The 24,991-nt window shown below is 36.8% G+C and overlaps 1 protein-coding gene across 1 annotated transcript; it reads left to right on the top strand.

Annotated features, from left to right (window-relative positions):
* Positions 1–2,460: 2,460 nt before the first annotated feature.
* Positions 2,461–24,462, top strand: LOC107794472 (pentatricopeptide repeat-containing protein At4g04790, mitochondrial-like). The gene is given in 18 exon segments (XM_016616958.2): positions 2,461–3,016; positions 3,099–3,146; positions 3,993–4,619; positions 4,963–5,142; positions 5,561–5,625; positions 6,361–6,468; positions 6,608–6,721; positions 7,500–7,575; positions 7,578–7,594; positions 7,693–7,791; positions 15,995–16,114; positions 21,443–21,547; positions 21,966–22,130; positions 22,229–22,356; positions 22,433–22,511; positions 22,766–22,983; positions 23,538–23,756; positions 23,887–24,462. Coding segments are annotated over 17 exon segments (2,574 nt in total). The 5' UTR covers positions 2,461–2,790; the 3' UTR covers positions 23,737–23,756; positions 23,887–24,462.
* The last annotated feature ends 529 nt before the right edge of the window (positions 24,463–24,991 follow it).

The following is a 24,991-nucleotide window of genomic DNA, read 5'->3' on the forward strand; positions in this document are numbered from 1 at the left end:
AAAAATTATTGCTTGTCAATTCATTTCTCACAGTTCTTCAAAATGCCTTAAAGATATGTTTTGATCCAGGGAGTTCATGACATTAGTGCATAGCTAGTTTGAAGACTTTGAGGTCCTCTAAGAGTTGAGCACGGAAGGAAATAGTTATTTAATCACTGCAATGTACTTAAACTATTTAAGATGCCCAAGCGCACAAGTAATCTGCAAACAATGAACATATGATATGTACTGCCATAAATAAGATGATTATAATGATATATACCTTAATAAAATATGACTCAACTTAGCGGGAGTTAAGAATAAAATTAGAGCTTCGTACTGATAACGTGTAATAAAATAAAAGTAATGCAGTAAAATGTAAATAAGAAGAGATAGAAAGAAGGGAGAAGTGTTTTCTTCTTTCACTTTGGTGTATTTTTCCATTGCAATTACATGACCTTTTATAGGCATAAAAAGTAAAGATGATGGACATAAAGTAGAAAATTTAATCTTTAAGTTATTCACAATATGAGCATTCAATATAGCATCCAGTGTAGTATCCAATGTACAAACTATTCATAACAAGTTTATATTTTTCCAGTTAATTTTTAGCAAGGCTAAGAGGGCACCTATCAGCATAAGCCAGTGATTGGTTCACTAGTTTGTTGCAAGATATGAAGGCTCTTTGGCTTTTTATGGATTGGGTTTTAAACCAATTAATAGCAACATACATTAATTTTTTTTGTTTTATATTCGTCCATGATTTTATTTCAATTATTTGTTTCTTATCTTACATCTTAAAATCGAGATTTTTGTTACTTTTACAAAGAAATAAAGAATTGCTAAACTTTAATTGAAATAATTACTAATTAGTCATTAAAACACGGAGAACCAATATGCAGAGGCGGATCCAGGATTTGATGACTATGAGTGCCACTATTTTAATGCAAACCTACTACTACCGAAGGAGATTGAATTAGAGTATACATTTTGTCGGTTAAACCCATATTGATTTAGTTCGGTTCGGTTCGATACATTTTGAAATAATTAAATTTAATTTACCAGATTTTTGATGCATATAAATACGTAATCACCAAACAGAATAAGTTTTGTCCATCTCGATCTAATTCTCTCAATTCAAATTCTATTGAATATGAATAAAAACATAAAATGAAAATTAAATTTAAGTTAGCAAATACACTTACTTAATCTACATAGAACTAGATTAATATTATGTTTATCTATAGTAAGGAAAATATAATATTGGATGAATAAAATAAGAGGAACAATAATAAATTCAGTATAACCCCACAAGGGAAGAATTAGCGTGTACGCAATCTTAAGGAGGAAACACACCAGCTACAAAATAATTTAGTCTCGATCCTGAGTCGCACGTCTAGAAATTTGACAGCTCAATCGTGGCACTCACTATCAATTTGTGACTTTGGGGTGCTACTCTTTTCATATTTAAGTGTATTTGAGTAAAACATCAGTACATAAATAAATGTTTACCTGAGCGACCGGGTGCCGTACCACCCCTAATCTCCTGCATATATCCGCCCCCTGCCAATATGTTGGTACCTTATTACTTATAAATTATCTATGTAATGACCAAAATTAAGCTCTGAATGTCTACATATATTTTCCCAGATCTCATTATAACCTCATGATAGTAATTAGCAAAGAATGCCATTTATTATATATGGATGAAAGAATTATTTTTCAGTTATAGTTGAGAAACTTCATGAAAACTTTCACGAGTAAGGATCTCTTGTTGCTAAATATACGAATATACCTGAGTTTAATAAAAAATGGAATATTTATTTTTGTCCTGCAATAAGTTCTTTGTTAATCAACGAATAAAAATCTAAGTAAACCAAACCGACTAAAAATCTAAGTAAACCAAACCGACTAAAAATCTAAGTAAACCAAATCGACCGGTTGCAAACTCCTACTTTATTCATGTGGCTTGATATAATTTAGATTAGAATTGATAGTGCATCCATACTCTCCAAATTCTGAATCCGTCTTTAGTAATATGTCGAAAATTCAATGCTTCATGCAGGAATAAGGCGGTAGAAATGACACTATGTAATAGTAGATACTTTTATACACATTAGTTAAAATATATCTAGAATTTTGAAAGTATTTAAACCTTAATCATATCTCAAATTTCAGATCAATTGTCCTCTTCTATCTTCACAAATTAAAAAAAGTAATACCTTGCTATGCGTTGTTATAAAACAATGAACAGACTGCATTTGTTGTTGATACTAACTTTATGAAATCAAACAAGACAATCGAAATATTTTTGATAGGTCCAACTCTGAAAGTTTTGAACTACCATAGCCAAATGTCTGTCCGAGTAAGGTTGATTTTGAGACGGCTAAATTTTAAATACTGTATAATTTTTAATTATAATTTAAATAATGGTCCTAAAAAAGACTATTTATGAACTTGGGGGATAAAGATGATAGCTTCACTTTTTGCAAGTGTTAAACCCCAACCTTCCATATAATCGTTCAAAGAAATATTGCCTTGAGGGACAAGTTCCATTTTTATCTTGTAAACATTGCTTGATTCTACAGTGTTGTCTCCTTTCATCATCAGTTCCTTATAATCTTTTACCAAATATATAATTTTAACTAATCATTTTAGATTAATTTTTTAGAATAAGCTAGTTTAACTACCCATAATCAAACCTAACGGCTTAATCTTACTGGAAGAGAAACAACAAACAATCTTTTGTTCACCAAAACATCTGTTGCCCCTCTCAGTTCACGGGTGGAGAATCTGGTTGGGTCATTGCTCATGCCAGCTTCCAAATCCAAAACCCTAAGCTCTTTGTTCCGCTCCGCCAGTAAGATATCAAAGCAATGGAAATCCGCTGCGCCTTCTACCTCGGCTGAGGATATTGCCCTAAAACAGTACGTCGCCTCCATTAAATCGCCATCTTCATCTCGGCTTACTGATTCTTCCAAGTCTCTCAGTGAAATAGCCGCCGAAAGCCTGAATTTTAAGTCAGCTGCTGATTCTGGTAGCACACTGCTAATTCTTCTTTGCTGGAACATTATAAACATTAAAATTGCTTGATTATTTATGCTCTTTGTTTTGTTCAGGAGAATCAGCGAAAGTGCTATCAGGAGAAATATCGTCGATACTATGTGGTATGTTGTTTTTTTCTCTGTGTTAATTTGATAAATCAGGTACATTTGTCATAGTTTTTAAGTTTTGGATAAGTTACAAACTGAGGAAGGATTACTAACTTAGGTTGGAGTGTTTTTTTTTTAATAAAAAAAATATTGCATTCTTTTTGTTTATTCTTTTATTGCTCTGTTATTCTTTTGGTTGTTCTTTTTTTACTTCGGCATATCACATGGACTCATTTGTTAAAAGTAGAAAAGAATTGTTTAATATGAATGCACATAATGATAATTGTTAGTTTGCTCAAAAAATGAATCCACATTATGATCAATCATGTTCTGACCTTTGAAGTCTTAAATAATAGTGGGAGAACTTCTAATAAGTTCCTTCTCAAAAAATAAAAAGGAAGCTCCTAAATGAGTCTCCACAAATTTTCAGTTGCCAAATTGGAAAATTCTGCCACATTTCTAAGTATCAATAATCTTCAGTTTAGCTATACATCTAATACAAAATATAAGTGCATTCCCTAGTTTGGAATTTGAATATGTTGTGGTTGTCTTAGGAATTCTTGTAATGATATTTGATAGCAGAAGGTTGAACAAATGTGTGAACTATGATCATCCAGCTACTGTTATCCTTATATTGATATTTCTGCATTATCCAGAAGGCTTAAAAGATAGGCTTCAGCAGGTGGGATCAGAGAGGACTACCTGAAATAATTCCGATCACAAGATCCACTATGATGTAATTGGATGTGGGGAAAGGATGCACAACTTGGAATATCTATTTGTTTTAGCATATGTCGTCTGCATGCGGTTGCCTTACAAACCGTTTTATCTACATATTCTTCTTATTATCTCTTATTGTAGGTGATTTAGATTATGATTTGATCGATTCAGAAGCGAGTAGCAACACAAGTTGTTTGGAAAATGTATTGGATGTACCATGGTTATCAAATATAGATAGATCCAATAAGTCATTGCGGCGGAAAGAAATAGCACGAGAAAGGAAGGAAATATGGACCTTCAAGAGTAGTCAGACAAGTCGTTTCCACCAGTTGGTTAAACAATGTGCCTGTAAATTGGGGACTGATACTACCATTAAAGTGTTTGGTAAATTGGGACGAGAAACTGGCCTGAAAGAATATAATGCTCTAATAAGACTCTGTATAGAGAAAGCCAGAGAAACAAATGATGAAGAGGTGTCGTTGAAGCAGCTTTCAAAAGCTTATCAACTTCTTAAATCAATGAAGGAACAGGGTTTCCAAGTAGAAGAGGAGAGCTATGGTCCAATTCTTATGTTTTTTGTTGATTTTGGCATGGCACAGGAGTTTGACTTTTACTGTGAGCTCATAATAGATAGAAACTCTGATTCACTTGCAAGATTAGCTTACTATGAGATGTTGCTTTGGATTAAAGTTGAGAATGAAGATAAACTAGAAGAACTCTTCTATCATCTTTCACTTTATGATGGCGACGATAAATCCTCCTTTCAAGGTTTGCAATTTACTTGACACATGTCCCTATTACTATTTTAGTTTGTATATTCAAATTGTTTGATCCTACTGGTTATTAGAAGCTACTTGTGGTAGCATCTTGTACTTCAATGAGTAGCGATTAAAATGATTAAGTTGCATGTTTCTTTTTCTCATATTTATTGTACATTATGTTTGTAATGCATATGCAAATTGTTGATGAATTTAGAGTCTGTCTTTGCAATCCGATACCATCTTAGAATGTCACAATTTTTTCTGAAATGCATCTTATGATGAGTTCTGGCAAAGACTGTCTCTGCACCAGTGTCATACTTTAGCATCTCACAATGTTGTACATGTTGCAGAAAACTATCTGTTAGCACTGTGTGAAGAGGACCGTGTTAAGAATTTTGTGAGGCTCCTACACACTGTTGATATAACAAAAATTTCATCTATGAATTGTGTCACAAATATCTTCAAGTTCTTGGGGAAGTTGCAACTGGAGTCCTTCGCAAAGAAGTTTCTTCAGGAGTTAGTAACAATAGGTAAACTTGTCAGTTTTCTTTTGTTCAGAGGCGCCTATATAGTTGGTTCATTTTTTAATTCACTGGCCTCATGTTAGGCACATCTTTTCTAATTGCATTGGGTACTATAACATGAAGGTTACCCATTATTATTTAACTCATAGGATGTTCTCTATGTTGGTATCTTATCCCAATACATCTTAGAAAGGGTTATTATCAAATTTTGCGAATAGATATACTATAGACAATTTTTCTCAAAAAAAAAAAAAGAAGGAAATTACTATATACTAGAAACTTTTTTGAGTATTCGCATCATTTGTAAGGAAATTGATGGTTTTCCTTTTGCTGTTAGCAAATCCTTAACTTCTGACAAAGTGCCCTAATCTCTTCCACTTACATTCCCTTCTCATGCATCCTAATGTAATCTCTCTCAAAGCAGATATTGGAGCAGAAAACATCTCAAAGTTCATTTACAATTATACAACTAGCATGCCAAATTTTGCGGTGAGGAACTTCTCATGAATGCTGCTGGTAATCTCCCTTGGTATACAAGTCACATGACGCTTGCATAAACAACAACAACAACAATCCAGTATAATCCCACAAGTGGGGTCTGGGGAGGGTAGTGTGTACACAGACCTTACCCCTACCATGTGGGGTAGAGAGGCTGTTTCCAATAGATCCTCAGTACAAGAATATGAAAAGAGAGAATAAAACAATAAGAACAACCAAGGCCAAAAGGATAGAATTAGAAAAATAAATGGAAAAGATTGTTGGATAGAATATCTAAGACGCTTTTTTTTCTTAAGTCACAAGTTACATAAACATTTTAAACTCTGCGTACAGTCAAACGATGTCAACTGATGTCACACAGGAACAATGGAGGTTAGAGGGAGTTTAATTTTTTTATTGTATTTTGCCTTCTACTTATGTTTTTCCTCTAGATACTGATTGACTCTGGATTGCAATTAGCATAACTTCTCTACGTTTCTAATGTAAAGTTGGTTCTGAATTTTAAATAAACTATTGCAGTTGCCAAGTTTAGAAATGCAGGGTAAGACTGCGTATAATAGACCCTTGTGGTCCGGCCCTTCCCCGGACCCCATGCATAGCGGGAGCTTAGTGCACCGGGCTGCCTTTTTTTTTTATTGCAGTTGCCAAGTGGATCTGTAGTCATGCTAGTTCTTAATGTGCCCACCTGTGAAATATTGCTCTGATTGCTTTGTTATGTTGTGGAAGCTTGAAGATGTGATGCTTGAATTCAAAAATTTACATGCTGAGCTGGAGCTTACACCAACATCTTCCCAATATCAGAAGCTTATTATGTATTGTTGTGAGTTATTTAAGGTATGAACCGATTGTTTACTGACGTTTTAGATATACTCTATGCAGTGATTGGAGATTTCTTTGTGCAAATAAGTCATTGCATGTTATGGTTGGTATCTAAACTTCTCCAATGTACTGATACTTGCAACTTTGCAAATAGGTACATGTTGCACTTGATATGGTTGATCAGATGTTTGAAGCGGGTGTGACGTTAACGCTGGAGACATTTAATTCCATACTAGATGCCTGCGATAAAGGCTGTGAGTATAATTTGGTAGGTTGACTTGAATCTTTTATCCTTTTTTTGACGTTTTGGTTCATTAACTTAATCTATGAGGAGCTGTCGCATAGTTTGGGCTAGGACACGTCAATTCTCTGAGATTTTACGGTCACAAATGGTCCTTACTGTTCTGATAAATTTGCTACTCATGTATATATGGTTACAGTAAACAGTTTTGATGCTCCAAAGCTGAACCTGGATAAAGGATCAAACCATCCTGGGCAGCATGTTTAGATGAAATACTAATGTACTAGAATAGATTGTGATATCATTCTTTAGGGGCAAAAGATAAGAATTAGTTCTCATGATCTGCTCGTTGGAGCTTTTAACTCTTAGGAACAGCAAAGTTGGAGTCTCCAAATAGGTTAAGCATTAAATAGCAAATGGGCTTATCAAATATTGATATATGTCTTATCAGTAGAAGAGCTAAGTTTATGATGTCAAATCCAAGCAAAAGGTAATCTTCATGGCTATGATAGATTTTCAGCTGAATTTAACCTGTTGGTGTTCTTATATATCTGTTCAAGTTTCGCTCTAGTCCCTTCTCTTTGTCCTTTCTTCTTTCTCCATTGTCAACTGAACTTCTTGCTGCTTATTTGATTCAATCACTTTTAGGGGCGAAATACTTCGAGTTGAAATTTACATAAGTAATTTTTTCCAAAGTACCGGAGGATTAAATATTTGCAAATTATCCATTGCATATCTCTTGTATCTTTGATTTATTTCTGGTCGTCACAAATCAAGTTTTAATGTGTATCCTCATGAATCTTAGGTTCATCGAATATATTCAATGTTACTTCGCCATGGTCTCAAGCCAGATAGCGAGACCTTCAGGATAATGATAAATATGACGTGAGAGCAAAAGATGTAAGTTTTCTCTTAGGGAATGTACATATTTGTGTATGGGTATTGAAAGAGTCGCCTAACGACAAGAGCTCAGTGTTCTTATGTTGTCCTCAATGCAGTTTGAAGGCGCATATGGCATGATCGAAGATTTGAAGAAATTTGACGTGATGCCTACCACTAGCATGTACAATTGCATAATGGCAGGATATTTCCGGGAGGTGAGTACTTCTTTTATCATGTTATCTTCTATGCTTGAGTTGTCATAATTTATCTATGTGCAGAACGACTAACTTCCACTCTCAAACCTATTTATTGCTTCTTGTGGTCTTCACTTGACCGCGTCTCTTTCAAAGTACTTGTAGAGTGTCTTTTTGAGTACTACAACAACAACAACTCCAGTATAATTCACTCGGGTTTGGGGAAGGTAGTGTGTACGCAGACCTTACACCTACCTTGAGGGTAGAGAGGTTGTTTTGAATAGACATAATGTCTTTTTGAGTGAAAGGGAAAATAGATCAAAGTATATTGCTCAATTTCAAGTTGCTACATTTGATTTACCTCTTTAGTGGATCTAGACATAGTAAGAAATCTAGCAAGTTTATCTTAATAATTTCACTAAATTATGTGGGCAAAGTTGTTTGTTTCTCTACAAAAGTTGTGCAACTGGAGCTAGGGGTCGTCTGGTTACTCGTGTTATTGGAAATAATTCCGGATGAATTCTGCGTCAAATGTCAAGTGTTTGGTGATTGTATTTTGTTTGTGTATTGTTATTCAGATGTTTGGTTATCAAATTTTGTTTGCGTATTAATACCCACATAGGTTATGTGCATATTCATGTCATTGTGAATAACAATACACATATTAGTTATATATGGAGGAAATGATCTCCTATGCTTACAGTTTGAATAGAAGAAAATGGTCCTACAAAGATCTCCCGTGTTAAATATAGATCTCTTTGTTATTTTTCACTGATCTCTTGTGAAAAGGGTCATATAACTAAAATAACATTTGTAAAAAATTACAAATTCAAATCTTCTGTTGTTTTGATATTGGTTAGCTCATAGTCTGATAAAGTTCTTTTTTTTTTTTGGTTGTAATAGGAGCTAACCTTTATCCTCTTTTTGTATTCTTCCTGTAGTTTTGATATTGGTTAGCTCATAGTCTGATACCCTTTTTTTTTTTTTTTTTTTTTTTTTGCGATAACAGGAGCTAACCTTTATCCTCTTTTGTATTCTCTTGCATCTTCTTGATGCCTTTTACATAACACTACTTAAAAAAAAAAAAAAATCTTGTTATATTTGCATACGAGCATGTAATGCAGAAACAATGCTTCTTATCTTATTAATTGTTTAGTTATTATACTTGTTGTATTTCATTAATTTAATTTTGTGTAATGCTTGTACTTCTCGTTTAATAATTTGAAACAAACTGTTTAAAATGGGTCTTCCATGATTAAAAGAGTAATGCAATGTTCATTATTCATTATCTTATCTTTAAGATACGTAATTTTAAATCCTCTTAAAACTGTTCATTATTTTGAGATAATTAAGAATTGATTATTACGAAGTAAAGTTATTATAATTTATAGTTTTGTTACACACACACACATGTATATAGTACCAATTATTTTCTTTCTTTTATGATAATAAAGCATATAGTTGATACATATGTGGGATAGCAATTAATTAGTATCAAAGTAGTTATCCGAGTAAGGGTACTTATGGGATTTAGAAAGCTCCAAATTTGCTTAAATTATCTAGTATTGCAATGGAACGAACTTGAATGGATAGGTTGGACATAGATAATTTCGACCCTAACGGGTTTCAGATCGATGCGTATTGATTGATTGATTCATTATGTTAATAAACCAGATACTTCAGTGGATAAATAATGTAGCAAATTTTCATTAAATTTAAAATATTTCATTGGATAAACGGAAAAGGTCCTGAAATCTTTACTATTAGAAATTGTTTAAAATTATCCTTCGTTATACTATTGGAATAGAAAAACTCCTACCATTTTACTATTGAAACACATATCCCTTCTTTGATGGACTAGACACGTGGCACGCATCCAAGGCTCTTGGTCCATCTAATGTTTAATTAGACTTGACCCGCCCCATTACCGATACCCAACCCTATAAATTTGACCCTCACCAACCAATTTAAACCGCCCTATTACGTGGTAGTAACTCCATTTTTAGTCAGAAATGTGGCTTGGATCGTTTATATAAAGATGGTTCAATCATTTTTAAATTTATTTATATACTTATATGAAGGATGAATACAGGAGTTATTACATGGATCAACAAATGGAAGAGGACACTGAGATTAAAACTTCATTGCTGGCTTTGAGAACAAGAAGAAAGCAACATGCCATAACCGATTACAACCAACATTGATTGTCCTACAATAGAAAACCGGATGATTGACATGATGGATCTGGTTATTCCATGACCAAAGTCCAATTATTCCATGATGAAAACGAAGATCTTCAATGACGACAACTTTGAGGAATAAGATGATTCCCATTAAGAGTTCAATATTGGCTGTTTTTGGAAACACATAGGGGCTCAAAATTGGACCATGGAATTGGGAGGGGTAAGGGAGGGAGAGTAGAGAGAGGAGGGCTTAAGGTTAGAGAGTGGCTGCAGAGATAACTTTTTTGTGTGGAAGAAATGAGAGAGTATTGTATTGAGTGGAAGAGAGAAAACTTGGTTGGAGAGGGTCAAATTTAACGGGTTGGGTACCTGGTAATGGGGCGGGTCGAGTCTAATTTAAAACTAAATGGACCAAGAGCTTTGGATGCATGCAGTCCGTCAAAGAAGGGGTATATATGTTTGAATAGTAAGACGGTAGGGGTTTTTCTGATCCAATAGTATAATGGAGAGTAATTTCTAATAGTAGAGGGATATTTCAGAACCTTTTCCGATGGATAAAAGGTAGCAAATTTTCATTAAATTTAAAATGTAATACATTTATTATATTATACACCTTATATATTTATTAAGTAAAACATCTGTTAGCGGAAACGTAAAAGAAAGAACACAAGATTTAACGTGGTTCGGATCAAAATAATCCTACGTCCACCAGAGAACAATTGCCCTTTTAATATTAACAAAGGAAGGGGAGATTTCCCAATTACACTTAAGAGAATTTCTCTCTTAACTCTCTACTCACTACAATGTATTGTATTATTTTGGGATGATTTCTACAAGTGAAGGAGTGCATCTATTTATAGAGGTAAAGACCTCCTCTTGATGTCATTGGTGACATCAAACTACCTCCTCTTGATGTCATGGGTGACATCAAATGAGGAAGCTTCCTCCTAGCATCCACACCAACTCTTTCCACTAACTCTTCCAATTGGCATGCCATTGTTGACTAAACATAAACCAACATTTTCAGCATGCCATTGTTAACTAAACATAAACCAACATTTTCAATCTCCACCTTGGTTTGCGTTTCGAGCGTGTGAACAACTCTGGCCAAAACTTCTAAGCTTACTGGGCAACCCCGTTGTAAGAAACAAGAAGAATCAAACCATTGTTGAACATACCACCTCCACCTAGCAACTGTTCTCTTCGGAGTTGCATCAGTTGATGCACACCCCCGCCAAGTCCTTGCAGTGTGCAAACTTAGCGAGCGGGACTATCTTGGTCAACATGTCTGCAGCATTATCGTCTGTGATAACCTTCACGACCTTGATAGTTCCCTCATCAATAACATCTCGAATAAAATGAAATCTGACATCAATGTGTTTAGTGCGCTCATGAAATCTCTGATTTTTCATTAGATGAATAGCACTCTGACTATCACATCTAAGAGTTGATTCCAGCTGAACCAAACTCAATTCTGCTACTAAACTTTTCAACCAGATAGCTTCCTTTAGCGCCTCCGCTGCTGCCATGTATTCTGCTTCTGTCGTAGACAAAGCGACAATCGACTGCAAAGTCGACTTCCAACTGACGGCACTGCCAACGAGGGTAAAGATGTATCCAGTTGTGGACCTTCTTCTGTCAAGATCTCGTGCATAGTCAGAATCCACATAACCGAGAATTGAAATACCTGTACCACTTTTTCGAAAGGTAAGACCAACACCAGAAGCTCCTTTGAGATATCTCAATATCCACTTGACAGCTTCCCAATGCCTCTTTCCTGGGTTGGACATGTATCTACTTACCACACTTACAGATTGAGCAATATCTGGACGTGTGCATACCATAGCATACATAATACTACCAACTGCACTGGCATAAGGAATCTTTGACATATGCTCCACCTCATCCTCGGACTGAGGCATTTGTGACTCTGAAAGTTTAAAATGAGGAGCTAATGGTGTACTTACAGGCTTGCACGTTTGCATATTGAATCTTTCGAGAACCCTTTCAATATACCTCTTCTGAGAAAGATGTACAACATCGTCTTCTCTTGAAATCTCCATACCAAGGATTTTCTTTGCAGCTCCTAAATCCTTCATGTCAAATTCCTTACTCAATAGTTTCTTCAAAGCATTTATCTCTGTAATGTTGTTAGCAGCAATAAGCATATCATCAACATACAACAGTAAATAAATCATTGAGTTACCAGACATCTTCTTGTGATACACACAACTATCAAATGCACTCCTTGAGAATTCATGTGTAGTCATGAATGCATCAAACCTCTTGTACCACTGTCTAGGGGATTGCTTCAAACCATACAAAGACTTCTTTAGTTGACATACGTGATCTTCTTTTCCCTCAGCTAGGAAACCTTCAGGTTGATCCATATAGATTGTCTCTTCTAGATCACCGTGTAAGAAAGCAGTTTTGACATCAAGCTGTTGAAGCTCCAAGTCAAATTGTGCAACCAATGCTAGTAGCACGCGAATTGAGCTATGCTTCACGACCGGAGAGAAAATCTCATTGTAGTCAATTCCCTCCTTTTGGCTGAAACCTTTTGCAACCAATATCGCCTTGAACCTAGCATCTTCCACTTCAGGAATTCCCTCTTTCTTTCGGTAGACCCACTTGCATCCAACTGTCCTCTTCCCTTTTGTCTTTTCACTAAGACCCATGTCTGATTCTTGTGAAGAGACTCCATCTCTTCAGTCATGGCTAACCGCCATTGTACAGCATCCTTGCAAGAAGTTGCTTCAATATACGAGGAGGGCTCCAGATCTTTAATCTCTTCTTGTGCAGCTACGAACGCATATGCAATCAAGTTTGCTTGATTTATAAGGCGTTCCGGTTCTCGTGTTTGCCTCTTCTCCCTCCCCTTCGCAATTGTGTATGGTTCATTGACAGCAAGTTCTTCAACGCCTACATCTTCTGACTCATTTTTAACCTGAGTCTCTTGATCCTTTTCCTTGGCAAGCTCCACCGGAAGCTCCACCTGCTCGTTGTTCTTGTTTCCTGAAAACTCCACGGAAACTTTACGGGGATCAAGTATAGAGGATTCATCGAAGGTGACATCTCTACTAACTATAAATTTGAGTAAAGACAAACACCAAAGTTTGTACCCTTTTACTCCATCCACATACCCTACGAATATGGCCTTCTTAGCCCTTGGTTCAAGCTTTCCTTCATTAACGTGATAATAAGCTGGACACCCAAATACTCGTAAGTATGAATAGTTAGAGGGTTCACCTGACCATACCTCATTCGGAGTCTTAAAGTCAATTGCCAATGCTGGAGATCGATTGACAATATGAGCAGCAGTGTGAACTGCTTCAGCCCAAAATACTTTGGACATTTTGGCTTGTAGGAGCATACAACGAGCCTTTTCAAGAAGAGTTCTGTTCATTCTCTCGGCAACTCCATTCTGCTGTGGGGTATGCCTGACAGTCCTATGTCTTGAGATCCCATGAACCTTGCAGAATTCATTAAACTCTTCATTGCAAAACTCCAAGCCATTGTCTGTGCGAAGATACTTGATTTTCCGCTCCATTTGATTTTCAACCAAAATCTTCCACTCTTTAAATGCTCTTTCCGCCCTTCGATGGAAGTTTAGAAGGACCCCATAAATCTGAATGGATGTAGTCTAGCACTCCTCTTGTCTTGTGTTTGCCAGTGCTGAAGCTGACCTTCTTCTGCTTCCCTAGAACGCAGTGCTCACAGAAGTCAAGCGTGCTGATCTTCTCACCTTCCAAAAGTTTACGATTGCTCAACATCTCCAGTCCACGTGCGCTCATATGACCCAGTCTCATGTGCCATAGTCTTGCCTTGTCATCATTAGATAACTGCACTGTAGATGCATTTGCAGAGCCAACAATGGTGCTTCCGGCCAATGTGTAAAGGCCGTTCTCCAGCTTGCCTTTCAGCATGACTAAAGAACCTTTAGTCACCTTCATAGTTCCTGCTTCGCTCATGTACCTGTAGCCTTGTTCATCCAGAGTACCCAAGGAGATCAAATTCTTCTTCAGATCAGGAACATGACGGACTTGTGTAATAGTCCTCACGATTCCATCATGGCAGCGAACCCGAACTGAGCCAATGCCAACTATTGCACAAGTTGCATTATTGCCCATTACTACGGTTCCTCCACTTTTCTCGTAGCTGCTAAACCAGTCTTTTCGGAACGTCATATGCAGAGTACAAGCAGAGTCTAACACCCATTTGTTTTCATAACTACTATTATTATTACACGATGTTGTTAGTACATAATCATTATCAAAATTATGTACCTGTTCAACTGTAGATGCACTCGCCTTTTCCTTGGACTTTGACATTGGGCAATCTCGTTCAAAGTGCCCCTTCTTGCCACAACCCCAACACTCTGTATTCTTCTTGTTCACACGAGACTTTGATCTGTGCTTTGATTTGGTCTTTCCCTGTTGGCTAGTCCGTAAGAGGCCACTTGCCTGGTCATCTCTATCTCCTTCAATGTGCCTCCGCACATCACTAGAGTTAAGTGCCTGCCGCACTTGCTCAAGCTTGATAGGCTCCTTGCTATACATCATTGAATTCTCAATAGTTTACTTCCTCCTTTAATAAGATCGGGATGAGGAGTGACCTTCACGATATCCTAAAGTCAATGAAAATAGCAAAGCACATGCAAGCGTCTCCTCCTCCCTTTTAATTCCTGCAATCTGTAAGTCCATGACAAGTTTATTAAACGCATCTAAATGATCTTGTAACGAAGTACCTGACCCCATCTTAAATGTGTGAAGACGCCGTTGTAACAACATTCTTGTTGTCACTGATCGGTCTTGGTATAGCCCTTCTAGCTTTTCCCACAACTGTTTGGCCGTCTCTTCGGTACCCGTACTCACTTCACAAAGCACGTTAGGTGCAAGGGATAGTTGGATTGCACTCAATGCATCCCCTTCAATCTTCTCCTTGTCGGGAGCTGATATATCCGTAGGATACTTTCCGTCAATAGCATGGATTGAACCTTCCCTCCGCAGTAACGCCATCATCTGGATCTTCCAGATATTGAAGTTGTTGCGTCCATTGAATCTATCAATTTCAAACTTCATGGAACTCATATTTGCTTGTTCTTTCTCCTTGGATCGTTAAAGAATCCTGTCGCTCTGATACCAATTGTTAGCGGAAACGTAAAAGAAAGAACACAAGATTTAACGTGGTTCGGATCAAAATAATCCTACGTCCACCAGAGAACAATTGCCCTTTTAATATTAACAAAGGAAGGGGAGATTTCCCAATTACACTTAAGAGAATTTCTCTCTTAACTCTCTACTCACTACAATGTATTGTATTATTTTGGGATGATTTCTACAAGTGAAGGAGTGCATCTATTTATAGAGGTAAAGACCTCCTCTTGATGTCATTGGTGACATCAAACTACCTCCTCTTGATGTCATGGGTGACATCAAAGGAGGAAGCTTCCTCCTAGCATCCACACCAACTCTTTCCACTAACTCTTCCAATTGGCATGCCATTGTTGACTAAACATAAACCAACATTTTCAGCATGCCATTGTTAACTAAACATAAACCAACATTTTCAACATCCAATAGTACAAACTATCTGGTGATTGTTATTCAATACACCCCTGTAAATATAATGTGTATAATTGGTCGGTGAACCAAACCACCCTTACAGAGACATGTCTGGATACTTCCGCAAAATCTTGAATGTGACCCATGTTCGTGCGTTACAGGTATTAGAAAACAATCTTTCTATATGTCCATCCTTCTCTATATTGGGAAGGGAAAATCAAGTGATGCTTCCATCATGATTCATTGTCGATAAGTTGTCTTGTGCATGCATTTTAGGTACAGAAACAGCCCTTTTTTTTGGGTGTGAAAAGCCTTCCAATCCACGTGAAATATACAATTGCTTGATGGCTTTTATTAATATATTGGAATTTTGTTGCATGAATTTCCCTATTGCCGGAAATGATAATGATTGTATAGTGCTTATTACTTCTAATTTTTTCAGCTTTTGACTTTTCCTATTTGTTGAACTTTCTGCAGAAAGACATTCATGCTGCACTAAAGGTTCTCAAACAAATGGAAGATGCTAATGTGAAGTCAGACTCTCAGACTTTCAGCTATCTGATAAGCAATTGCACAAGTGGAGATAACATATCTAAGGTCCTTTTGTTTTTCATCTTAGTTCAGTACTCCTTTGTGATAAGTTCTATTCTGTGATCTGTTATAAAAGAACCTGCCCAGACTTGGCCAAATTATTTAGCACCCATTGTTATGGGAATAGGATTATAAATCAGGACTTGCATTTCTCATTTCGGAAATAGCCGCTCTACCTTCACAATGTAGGGGTAAGGCTGCGTACACGCTACCCTCCCCAGATCCCACTTTTGGGATTACACTGCGTTTGTTGTTGTATTGTTGTGGGAGTAGGACTATGAATCAAGGCTTGCATTCTCATTTCTCTGGCTGATTAAGTTTGATAATTTGAGTGGATGCATTATTTTCGTTGTACTAGCTTATTCTAGATTATGTGCCCTTTCATATTTCTCGTTATTAATAGAAGGTGGTTCAGTAATTGGGAGTAAGAAGGTAGAATGGAGATTATATTCTAACTTCTTACAATGGAAATGATAGAATGGAGATGATAATGTCCTTGATTATAGAAGGAAAGCCAGCTTATGTTGAGCTTAATTCCAATTTAAGATTATAAAGCTAGTTCAATTCATGTACTATCAGAAATCGTGCAAGCATATTGGCAAATCCTTATTCCTTTGCGGACAAGTGCGGAAGGGCGCACTGTTGAACTCCTGGGTAGGAATGAGGATTTACGGATTGTAGTTTGCCATATCAAAAAATTGAAAAAAACTTCAAATTTTATGTTGATATTGCTTTGGAAGAGAATTCTGGCTGAAATAAGAAGTTGAAAAATGAAAGGTGTAGCGTAGAGTTCAATGAAATGGGAGAAGAATCATGAGGTCTCTGGTTCAAATTCCAATGGAGATAAAAATCATTAGGTGATTTTTCCCATCTATCCAAGTCTTAGTGGGTTGAGTTACCTGGTACGTGTGCCGATGGGAGTTAGTAGGTACCCAATAGAATAGTCGAGGTGGGGGCAAGCTAGCCCAGACACCACCGTCATAAAAATGAAGAAGTTGATAACTGCCGCATAGAAGTGGGATAAACTGTATATTGCAAATTAACTAGTGCAACATAAGAAAATTCTCATATTGACCCTCATCAAAAGATAGGAAGGCCATTAAGGCCTCATTTTTTTTTTAAAGATTAAGACGTCTGAATCTGAATGCACATCTGAATATCAAGATGTGTATTAAGATTAAGATGTTTGAATACTAAATGGTTAAGACTGCTTGTTTTTCAACATTTGAATGAATAAAAGTTATCTTTATATAAAAATTAATAAATATAAAATTTATAAAATACTGATTTACTTAATATTTTATCAACAAAATATTTAAAAAAATATATATGGCAGTTGATGGTGGTGATGACTAACGGTGGTATTTGTAGATGCCAACTAGAGGCAGTGGTTGGTAGTGGGTTTGGTTGATAGTGGTGGTTCTAGATAGTCGCTAGTACTGATTGGTAGTGGAGATTACAGTTGAGAATGGTGAGTGATATAGTTGAGAATGGTGGATGGTGGTGGTGGTGGTTGAGTAAGGTTGTGGTAGTTCATAGTGGCGGGCACTAGCTGTTATAGTTAAGAATGGTGGTGGGGGTGGCAGTTGAGGTGAGTGGGTGGATGGTTGTGGTTGAGGATGATTGTGGTGGTGGCGGTGGTTATTGATAATTGTGGGGGTAGTAAGTGGTGGTAGTCAACAATGGTGAGGTGGTGGGTGGTGGTAGTCAATAATGATGGCAGTGATGATGATACTTGAGGATGATTGTGGTCGGTGGTGGTGGTTGAGTATGTAGGTGGCGGGTGGTGCATGATGGTTGTTGATAATGGTGGGCATTAGTAGTAATTAATTGTGAATATGGATAATAACATCTTAATGAAATTAAGTCTCTGTTATAGATTTTAATCGTTCAGACCTATTCAGACTCATTAAGTGGTTACTAAAAAAAGAAAGAAGTAAATACACGTAATGATCAAGATCTGAATGATTCAGACTTAAAAACAAACACACTTAATGTGTGAAATCTGAATGATTAAGATTCAGACCTTCATTGAGTGCAAACAAATGAGGCCTAAATGATGTTTAATCAAGATAAAATATTTAACCATGTCACGACCCAAATCTAGTTTAGGCCGTGATGGCGCCCAGCACCGTTGCTAGGCAAGCCAACAGTGAACTATCTAGTGATTTCCTTTTTAATAAGTTATTCAAATAGCTAATTTTCCTTAAATTTAAAGGATTTAATAAATAACGGATTTTTAAAGCAATCACAAACGAAAACAACTAAATGAAATCATAACTGTAGAAATACAACCCAAAATCATAAGTCTACTAGTGTGTGCCAAGACCCGGTGTCACAAGTGTATAGTAGAATATACAAAAGAATACTAGTCTACTGTCTAAAATGTAATAGACAGAAAAATATAACGAAAGGAAGACTTCGGCTGCTGTAGTACGGCTCGGAAGGGCAACTCACCGTGTAGTCTCGAAGCGGGGATCAAATATGCGCGCTGAACTGGTAAACAAATGCACTCGCCTCAGATCCTGTACAATTTAGTACAGAAGTGTAGCATGAGTACATAAACAATATGTACCCAGTAAGTATCCAATCTAACCTCGAAGAAGTAGTGACGAGGGGTCGACTTTGACACTTACTATGGGCTAACAATAATGTATTAAAACTTTATGCTAAGCATGGATTTCATGATAATATTGAAAGCTCAATAACAGGAAAATGATGAATTCTTCTCTCACAAATATTAAATCTCAAGTTCAGTTTTATCATTGAACAGCTTGCATTTCAAGACATTTAAGCAATATCAATTAGGAATAGTTCCAAAGAATTAACATGCGCAAATTATGCCGAGGTCGTACGACCCGATCCAATATAGTATTTAAACTGTGCACTGCCGAGGGTCGAATGGCACGAACCATAGATGTATCTATCTGCTACCGAGGTATTCGGCCTGCTCCACAAATAGAAAACATTTCAAATAAAACACATATTCTCATATATAGTCAAATGTCTCATTCGTAACTTCAAGTAAGTAAATTTTTCCTTTTACAACTCTTTTATCAACTTCCGTTATGACTTGAGCAGTTAAATCAACAAGTAGGGGTGCAAACATTTCAAATAAAGCATGGTACGGGTCCTAGACTACCCGGACAATAGCATAATAGTAGCTACGTACGGACTCTCATCACCTCGTACGTATGTAGCCCCCACAAATAGGTACACACATTTATTTGATTCACCTATGGGATTAATTCCCTCTTACAAGGTTAGAAAAGAGACTTACCTCGTCTTAAAGCTTACTTTCCGGTTCAAAAATGTGCTCAAACCTCCAAATTTGGTGCCCAACGACTCGAAACTAGTCAAATATTATATAAATTAATCAATTTATGCTCAAAAGTTCATATCCTCATTATTATAGTGATTACCCAACCCTAAATGCAAGATTCCTAAATTCACCCCGGGGCCCACGTGCCCGGATTCCGTAAATTTTAGAAGAAAGTTGTTACCCGTAACCTTAGGAACATAAATATATGATTTTTACTAAGTTCCATAACCAATTTCGTGGTCAAATCTCATTTTTATCAAAAACCTAGGTTCTCATCTAAACCCTTGATTTTCACTAGTTATTACATGTTAATCTACCCATAATCTATGTATTTAACTCATGTTGTGTAGAAATTACTTGCCTCATGGCAGGACATGGCCATGGCACGAGTCAGGACGTGTCAGGACATGGCACGACATGGCCATGGCACGTGTCAGGACGTGGCCATGGCACATGTCAGGACGTCGCAGGATGTGATGGCACGTGTCAGGACATGGCAGGACATGGCCATGGCACGTGTCAGGACATGGCCATGGCAGTGCTAGGAGAAAACTCTCTTCCAAGAGCTCCAAAAATCACCCAAGAGATGAAGTAAAGCGAGATAAATGGCTTTAGTCCTGCATTAAATGAGCTGGGCACAGGCTTTTATGCCGCATTTGCGACATCAGGTTCGCAAATGCGAAGCCCTGGCTTTCCAAAGAGTCGCAAATGCGGACTCTGCTGGGATCGCAAATGCGGCAAATGTGTCGCAAATGTGAACACTGCCTAGGTTGGGCTCCTTCACAATTGCGAAGCCCTTCTCGCAAATGCGAGGTTCGCATTTGTGAACAATTTCTCGCATTTGCGAGACCTGCAATTGCTGCCAAGAAACGCCAGAAAACTGATGTGTTTTCATTCCTTCCGAACGTTCGAAACTCACCCGAGCCTTCGGGGCTCCACACCAAACACCCACACAAGTCTAACAACATCATACAAACTTGCTCGCGCGATCGGAATACCGGAATAACATCAAAAACCACGAATTGGACGCCAAAACGCATGAATTTACGCATGAACTCAAAAACTTCTAAAAACACTTCCGCGCGTCCGATATCTATCAAATCAACTCGGAATGACGCCAAATTTTGTGTGCAAGTCCTAAATGACATTACGGACCTACTCCAACTTCCGGAATTGGAATCCGAACCTGATATCAAAAAGTCCACCCTCGGTCAAACTTTACAAAACTTCAAATTTCTAACTTTCGCCAAATGACTCCGAAACGACCTACAGACCTCTGAATCCACTCCCAGATGCGCTCCCAAGTCCAGAATCATCATACGGAGCTATTCCTAGGCTCGGAATCCTAAATGGACATCTAGAATGTAAAAATCCATTTCAACCCAAATTTATGGAATTTGCTCAAAATGCCAACTTTCACTATTAGGCGCCGAAACGCTCCCGGGTCATCCAAAACCCGATCCGAACATAGGCTCAAGTCTGAAGTCATCATACGAACTTATTGGAACCGTCAAATCCCGATTCCAAGGTCGTTTACTCAAAATGTTAATCGAAGTCAAACTTGGCCTTTTAAGCCAACTTAAGGAACCAAGTGTTCCGATTTCAACCCGAACCCTTCCAAATCCCGAACTAACCATCCCCACAAGTCATAAAACAGTAAAAGCACGTACGGGAAGTCTTATTTAGGGGAACGGGGTTCTAGAAAGCAAAACGACCGGTCGGGTCGTTACAAACCATGTCTCGTGAATACATCCATCATCACAGTGCTAGTCTTTCCATTTGATGTAAAAATTGTCCTTTACATAGAATTTCACAAGGCGGACACCAATCTTTTTCTCATAGAATTTTTGTTAGTGGTAATTGGATCCATTCTGATTCCTTTATCTAATTTATCGAGGCATAGACTTTTTAGCTCTTTTGTTTTTTCTTTCCATATTAGCGCAAAGATGCTTATTCTATTGACATTGACTATAAATATGCTCGATAACAATTGGTAATTTGAAAATCTGTAGTTTCTTGATGAGATGAAAGATTCTGGAGTTCAATACACAAAGCATGTATATATGGCCCTAATAAATGGATATACAGCTTCTGGACAGTTTGAAGAGGCTAAACAGGTACACGAGTATACCCAGTTCAGTTTCTTGTTTTTACAAGTCTTTGATTGCCATATGTTTCCCTTTTCTGCATGGTAAATTCTTTATTAGGTCCACAAATTCTTAATAGCTGGTTTTCCCCTTAAAATTATTTCAGTTGTATGCTTTTATCTATTTGTTTAATCTTGTTGAAGTCTCTGGTGGCACATTTTTGCATCTCAGTTGATTCTCCGTCTTGGGGTTTTTTTTCTTGTCCAATCAGAAGCTTTCACGTGAAATGTATTTTTTGCAGCAAAATTGAACGGCTTTCTAACTGATAACCCCAATGTAGAGCATTTATGCGAAAATATTTTCTGTTTGTCTCCTCGGAAGAAGCTAGATCTTACCAAACGAAAACGTTATTTCTTCTGATGATTTAGAAGCATCAAAATATGTGCAGGTAATCTATGATCGAAGAGTACCTGTAAAGAGCTTCAATGAAATCAGAAGTGTGCTTATTTCAGCTCTTGCATCACATGGACAAATGCTTGATGCCCTTGAAATATATGAAGAAATGAATAAAGCTCAATGCAAGTTGGAGCCAAAAACAATCATATGTCTCATTGTGAGTGCTTTCTTGCACATATGCTCTTTCCAAGATCTTTTCTTTAAGCACCTTCCAAATTCTTGACACTCTTATTCTTTTAAATCATAATTTTATAGGAACACCTTCAGTCTGAAGGAGAGTTGCATAGATTGCTGCACTTACTTGAGCAACTAGATGGCCTGGATCGTTGGATTGATGCTTGCTTTAGGGTCATAACATATTGTATTCGGCACAATCACTTGAGGTATAAAGTCATAACTGTTTCTTGAGAGTTATTGCTGAAATTTGACTCGCTTAAAATTTCCCCCTTTGTGTAATAGATCTGCTGTTGACTTGCTCAAAAAGCTGGTAGATGCATACAAGAACGATGAAGTGGCTAAAGAAGTTCTGTTTGATGAGGTCTTGCTTTTGATCCTTTTCTCTGCTTTCGGTTGGAAATTATAATTATGTATCATGGAACTTAGTACTTTTAGGGCTCCTGCCGTTGATATACTCTTATCATTCCTTGTGTGCAAGATGGAATGTCTTGCTCCTCACTGAATATAATATTTTACTTGTCAAAATTGTTGGCTCTCATTATTTATGGAGACTTTAATTTAGCTCTGATGTGTTAAATTCTTGTAAGATACTGATTTTTGGTAATCATCGAGCAGGTTTTCTGCCAGATTGCGATAAATGAACCAACAAATTTGCAGTTCGGCTTGGATCTCCTTCAGGCTATTAAGAAAGAGATTGGTGTCCGCCTTTCAAGAAAAAGTCTTGATTTCCTCCTCAGTGCGTGTGTCAATGGCAAGGATTTACAAGCTTGTTCTCTGGTTTGGAAAGAATACAGAACAGCTAGTCTTCCTTACAATGTTTTAAGTTTTGTGAGGTAATTTTCGAATTACTGATATTTCTCAATCTTGTTTGCTTGCCTGAACATTCTGTTCTTAGGAAATTCATGATAGTTACTCATATTCGTTATTTTAATTTCTCTACAGTTGCATCTGTTGAGAAATTATTGAGTCAATCATTCAACTCTAAAGATTTAAATAAGCTTGACTAGTGCATTTTCATATGTTTGTTGCGTTTTGTCCTTCTTGGTTCGAGTGAAATGCAAAGATTATCCATCTAATACAACTTAAAGTTAAAGTTGGAAAGAAGTTAGAAAAAAGCATTCGAACTAACAAAGCTTCTGAACTACAGATAGGTAAATACACTAAATGAATCATTTACATCATTTTCATACAATAGTTATTTTCACTGATTCTAGGAGTTAAATTGTAACAATTATTCTGACAAAAGCTGCACTTTTCCTATTGGTGACTACCAAAGGATGCAACAATTGATGTATTTTGACCTTATGTTTGGGCTACTTTTGAGATCACAAATGGCATTTGTCCTTTTATGTATTCCTTATTTGCTCTAATACCCCGCTTGATGCAGGATGTATCAAGCCTTGTTGGCATTAGGGGACTACAAATCTGCAGCAAATATTTTCAATAAAATACCAAAGGATGATATTCACGTTTGCAGTGTACTCCAAGCTTGTCAAGAAACTTATGGAAAATCTGTCTCTGCAAAGGGGAAAAAGAAGAAAAAGAAAATAGGAAAGAATGTGAGATGTGAACAGTGGAGTTCATAGATGATTTAGAAAATTCTTAGGTGTGTATAAATTTTGAACGTGCCATCTCTGTATGAGAATATTCTTTGCAGATCATTTAGTTTATCTATTCCTGCTTGGTACTTTATTTTCCCCCCCTCTGCTCATTTTTCTTCGTCCTTTTTGGTGCAGCAATTGCTTGAGATCAACTTTTTGCAGATCATGTAGATGTACAACTTTTAGTGCTGAGAACTCGTACATTGGGCGTAGAGCTCTATGTTAGTCCAGCTTTAGAATTGTCCAGAGATTCAACATCAAGTTGGAAGTGGATCAAGAGAAACGTGAGACACTTCTTTTGACTTCTGTTATCATGGATTTATTGCCTATGATTATTTTGAAACATTGAAGGGAACTTGCACTGGAACGTATAAAGGACTAAGAATCAAGTGGGGCAGATGTCTTGTTTCATTTTGAAGAGTAAGGAGAGAATCTGAAACATGTGTCCTCCCGAGTTCTTACTTCTCCCTTTTCCCAAAAAATGAGTTCTCTGTAGAATCATTTGTTAATTTGGAGATCAGGTATATGATAGTTTCGTATTTGTAATTGGTCGATGATACACACATTTAGCCTTCAAATTTCCTACCTGATATTTTCGATGTGTTTAGTAGGCCTTACCTGTATTTTCATTTTGTAGCTAGTCTTCTTGTCCAATGCTAACATTTCAGACCATTTGGTTCAAACCTTATGTTAATGGAACAATTGTGAAAATACCATAGCCAGTAAGGTATATATCCACATGGAGAAAAAGAAAACAGCGCAGATTGGTCTGCCTGTAGTTTTAAGCAGAATGAGAAATCCTAGCTGGAGTAATGCAAAAGGGTTCCAAGTGTAGACCGTTGAGCTCTCTGCTTATTTTCATCGTCAAAACAAACCTATAAAATGCAATTGTTCCTCTTTTCTCATATCTTCTGAATGAAACAAATATGAAGTGATTTAACAGCTTTGTAATAACATTTCTTTACCGTGTCTTTCCACCCAATCATGTATTGTTCTTTATCGAAATTTATTCATTGCCAATTGTGGCAACTTGAGTACAATATTTATACGTGGATTTGATACTGCAGCCAATTTGTCTCTTTTAAGTCTTTTCTTACAGGTAAGGTCTATCAGTAACACACATCTAACTTTCAAGGAGATGCTAGTTTGTTCTTGCAATAGTGATGTCCTTCTGATACCAGATAAAATGATAAATATTTGATTTTTTTTTTCTTTTTTTGGTGAGAAGAAAGTCTTGCAT

Source organism: Nicotiana tabacum, chromosome 10, assembly GCF_000715075.1.
Source record: "Nicotiana tabacum cultivar K326 chromosome 10, ASM71507v2, whole genome shotgun sequence".
NCBI classification, from domain to species: domain Eukaryota; kingdom Viridiplantae; phylum Streptophyta; class Magnoliopsida; order Solanales; family Solanaceae; genus Nicotiana; species Nicotiana tabacum.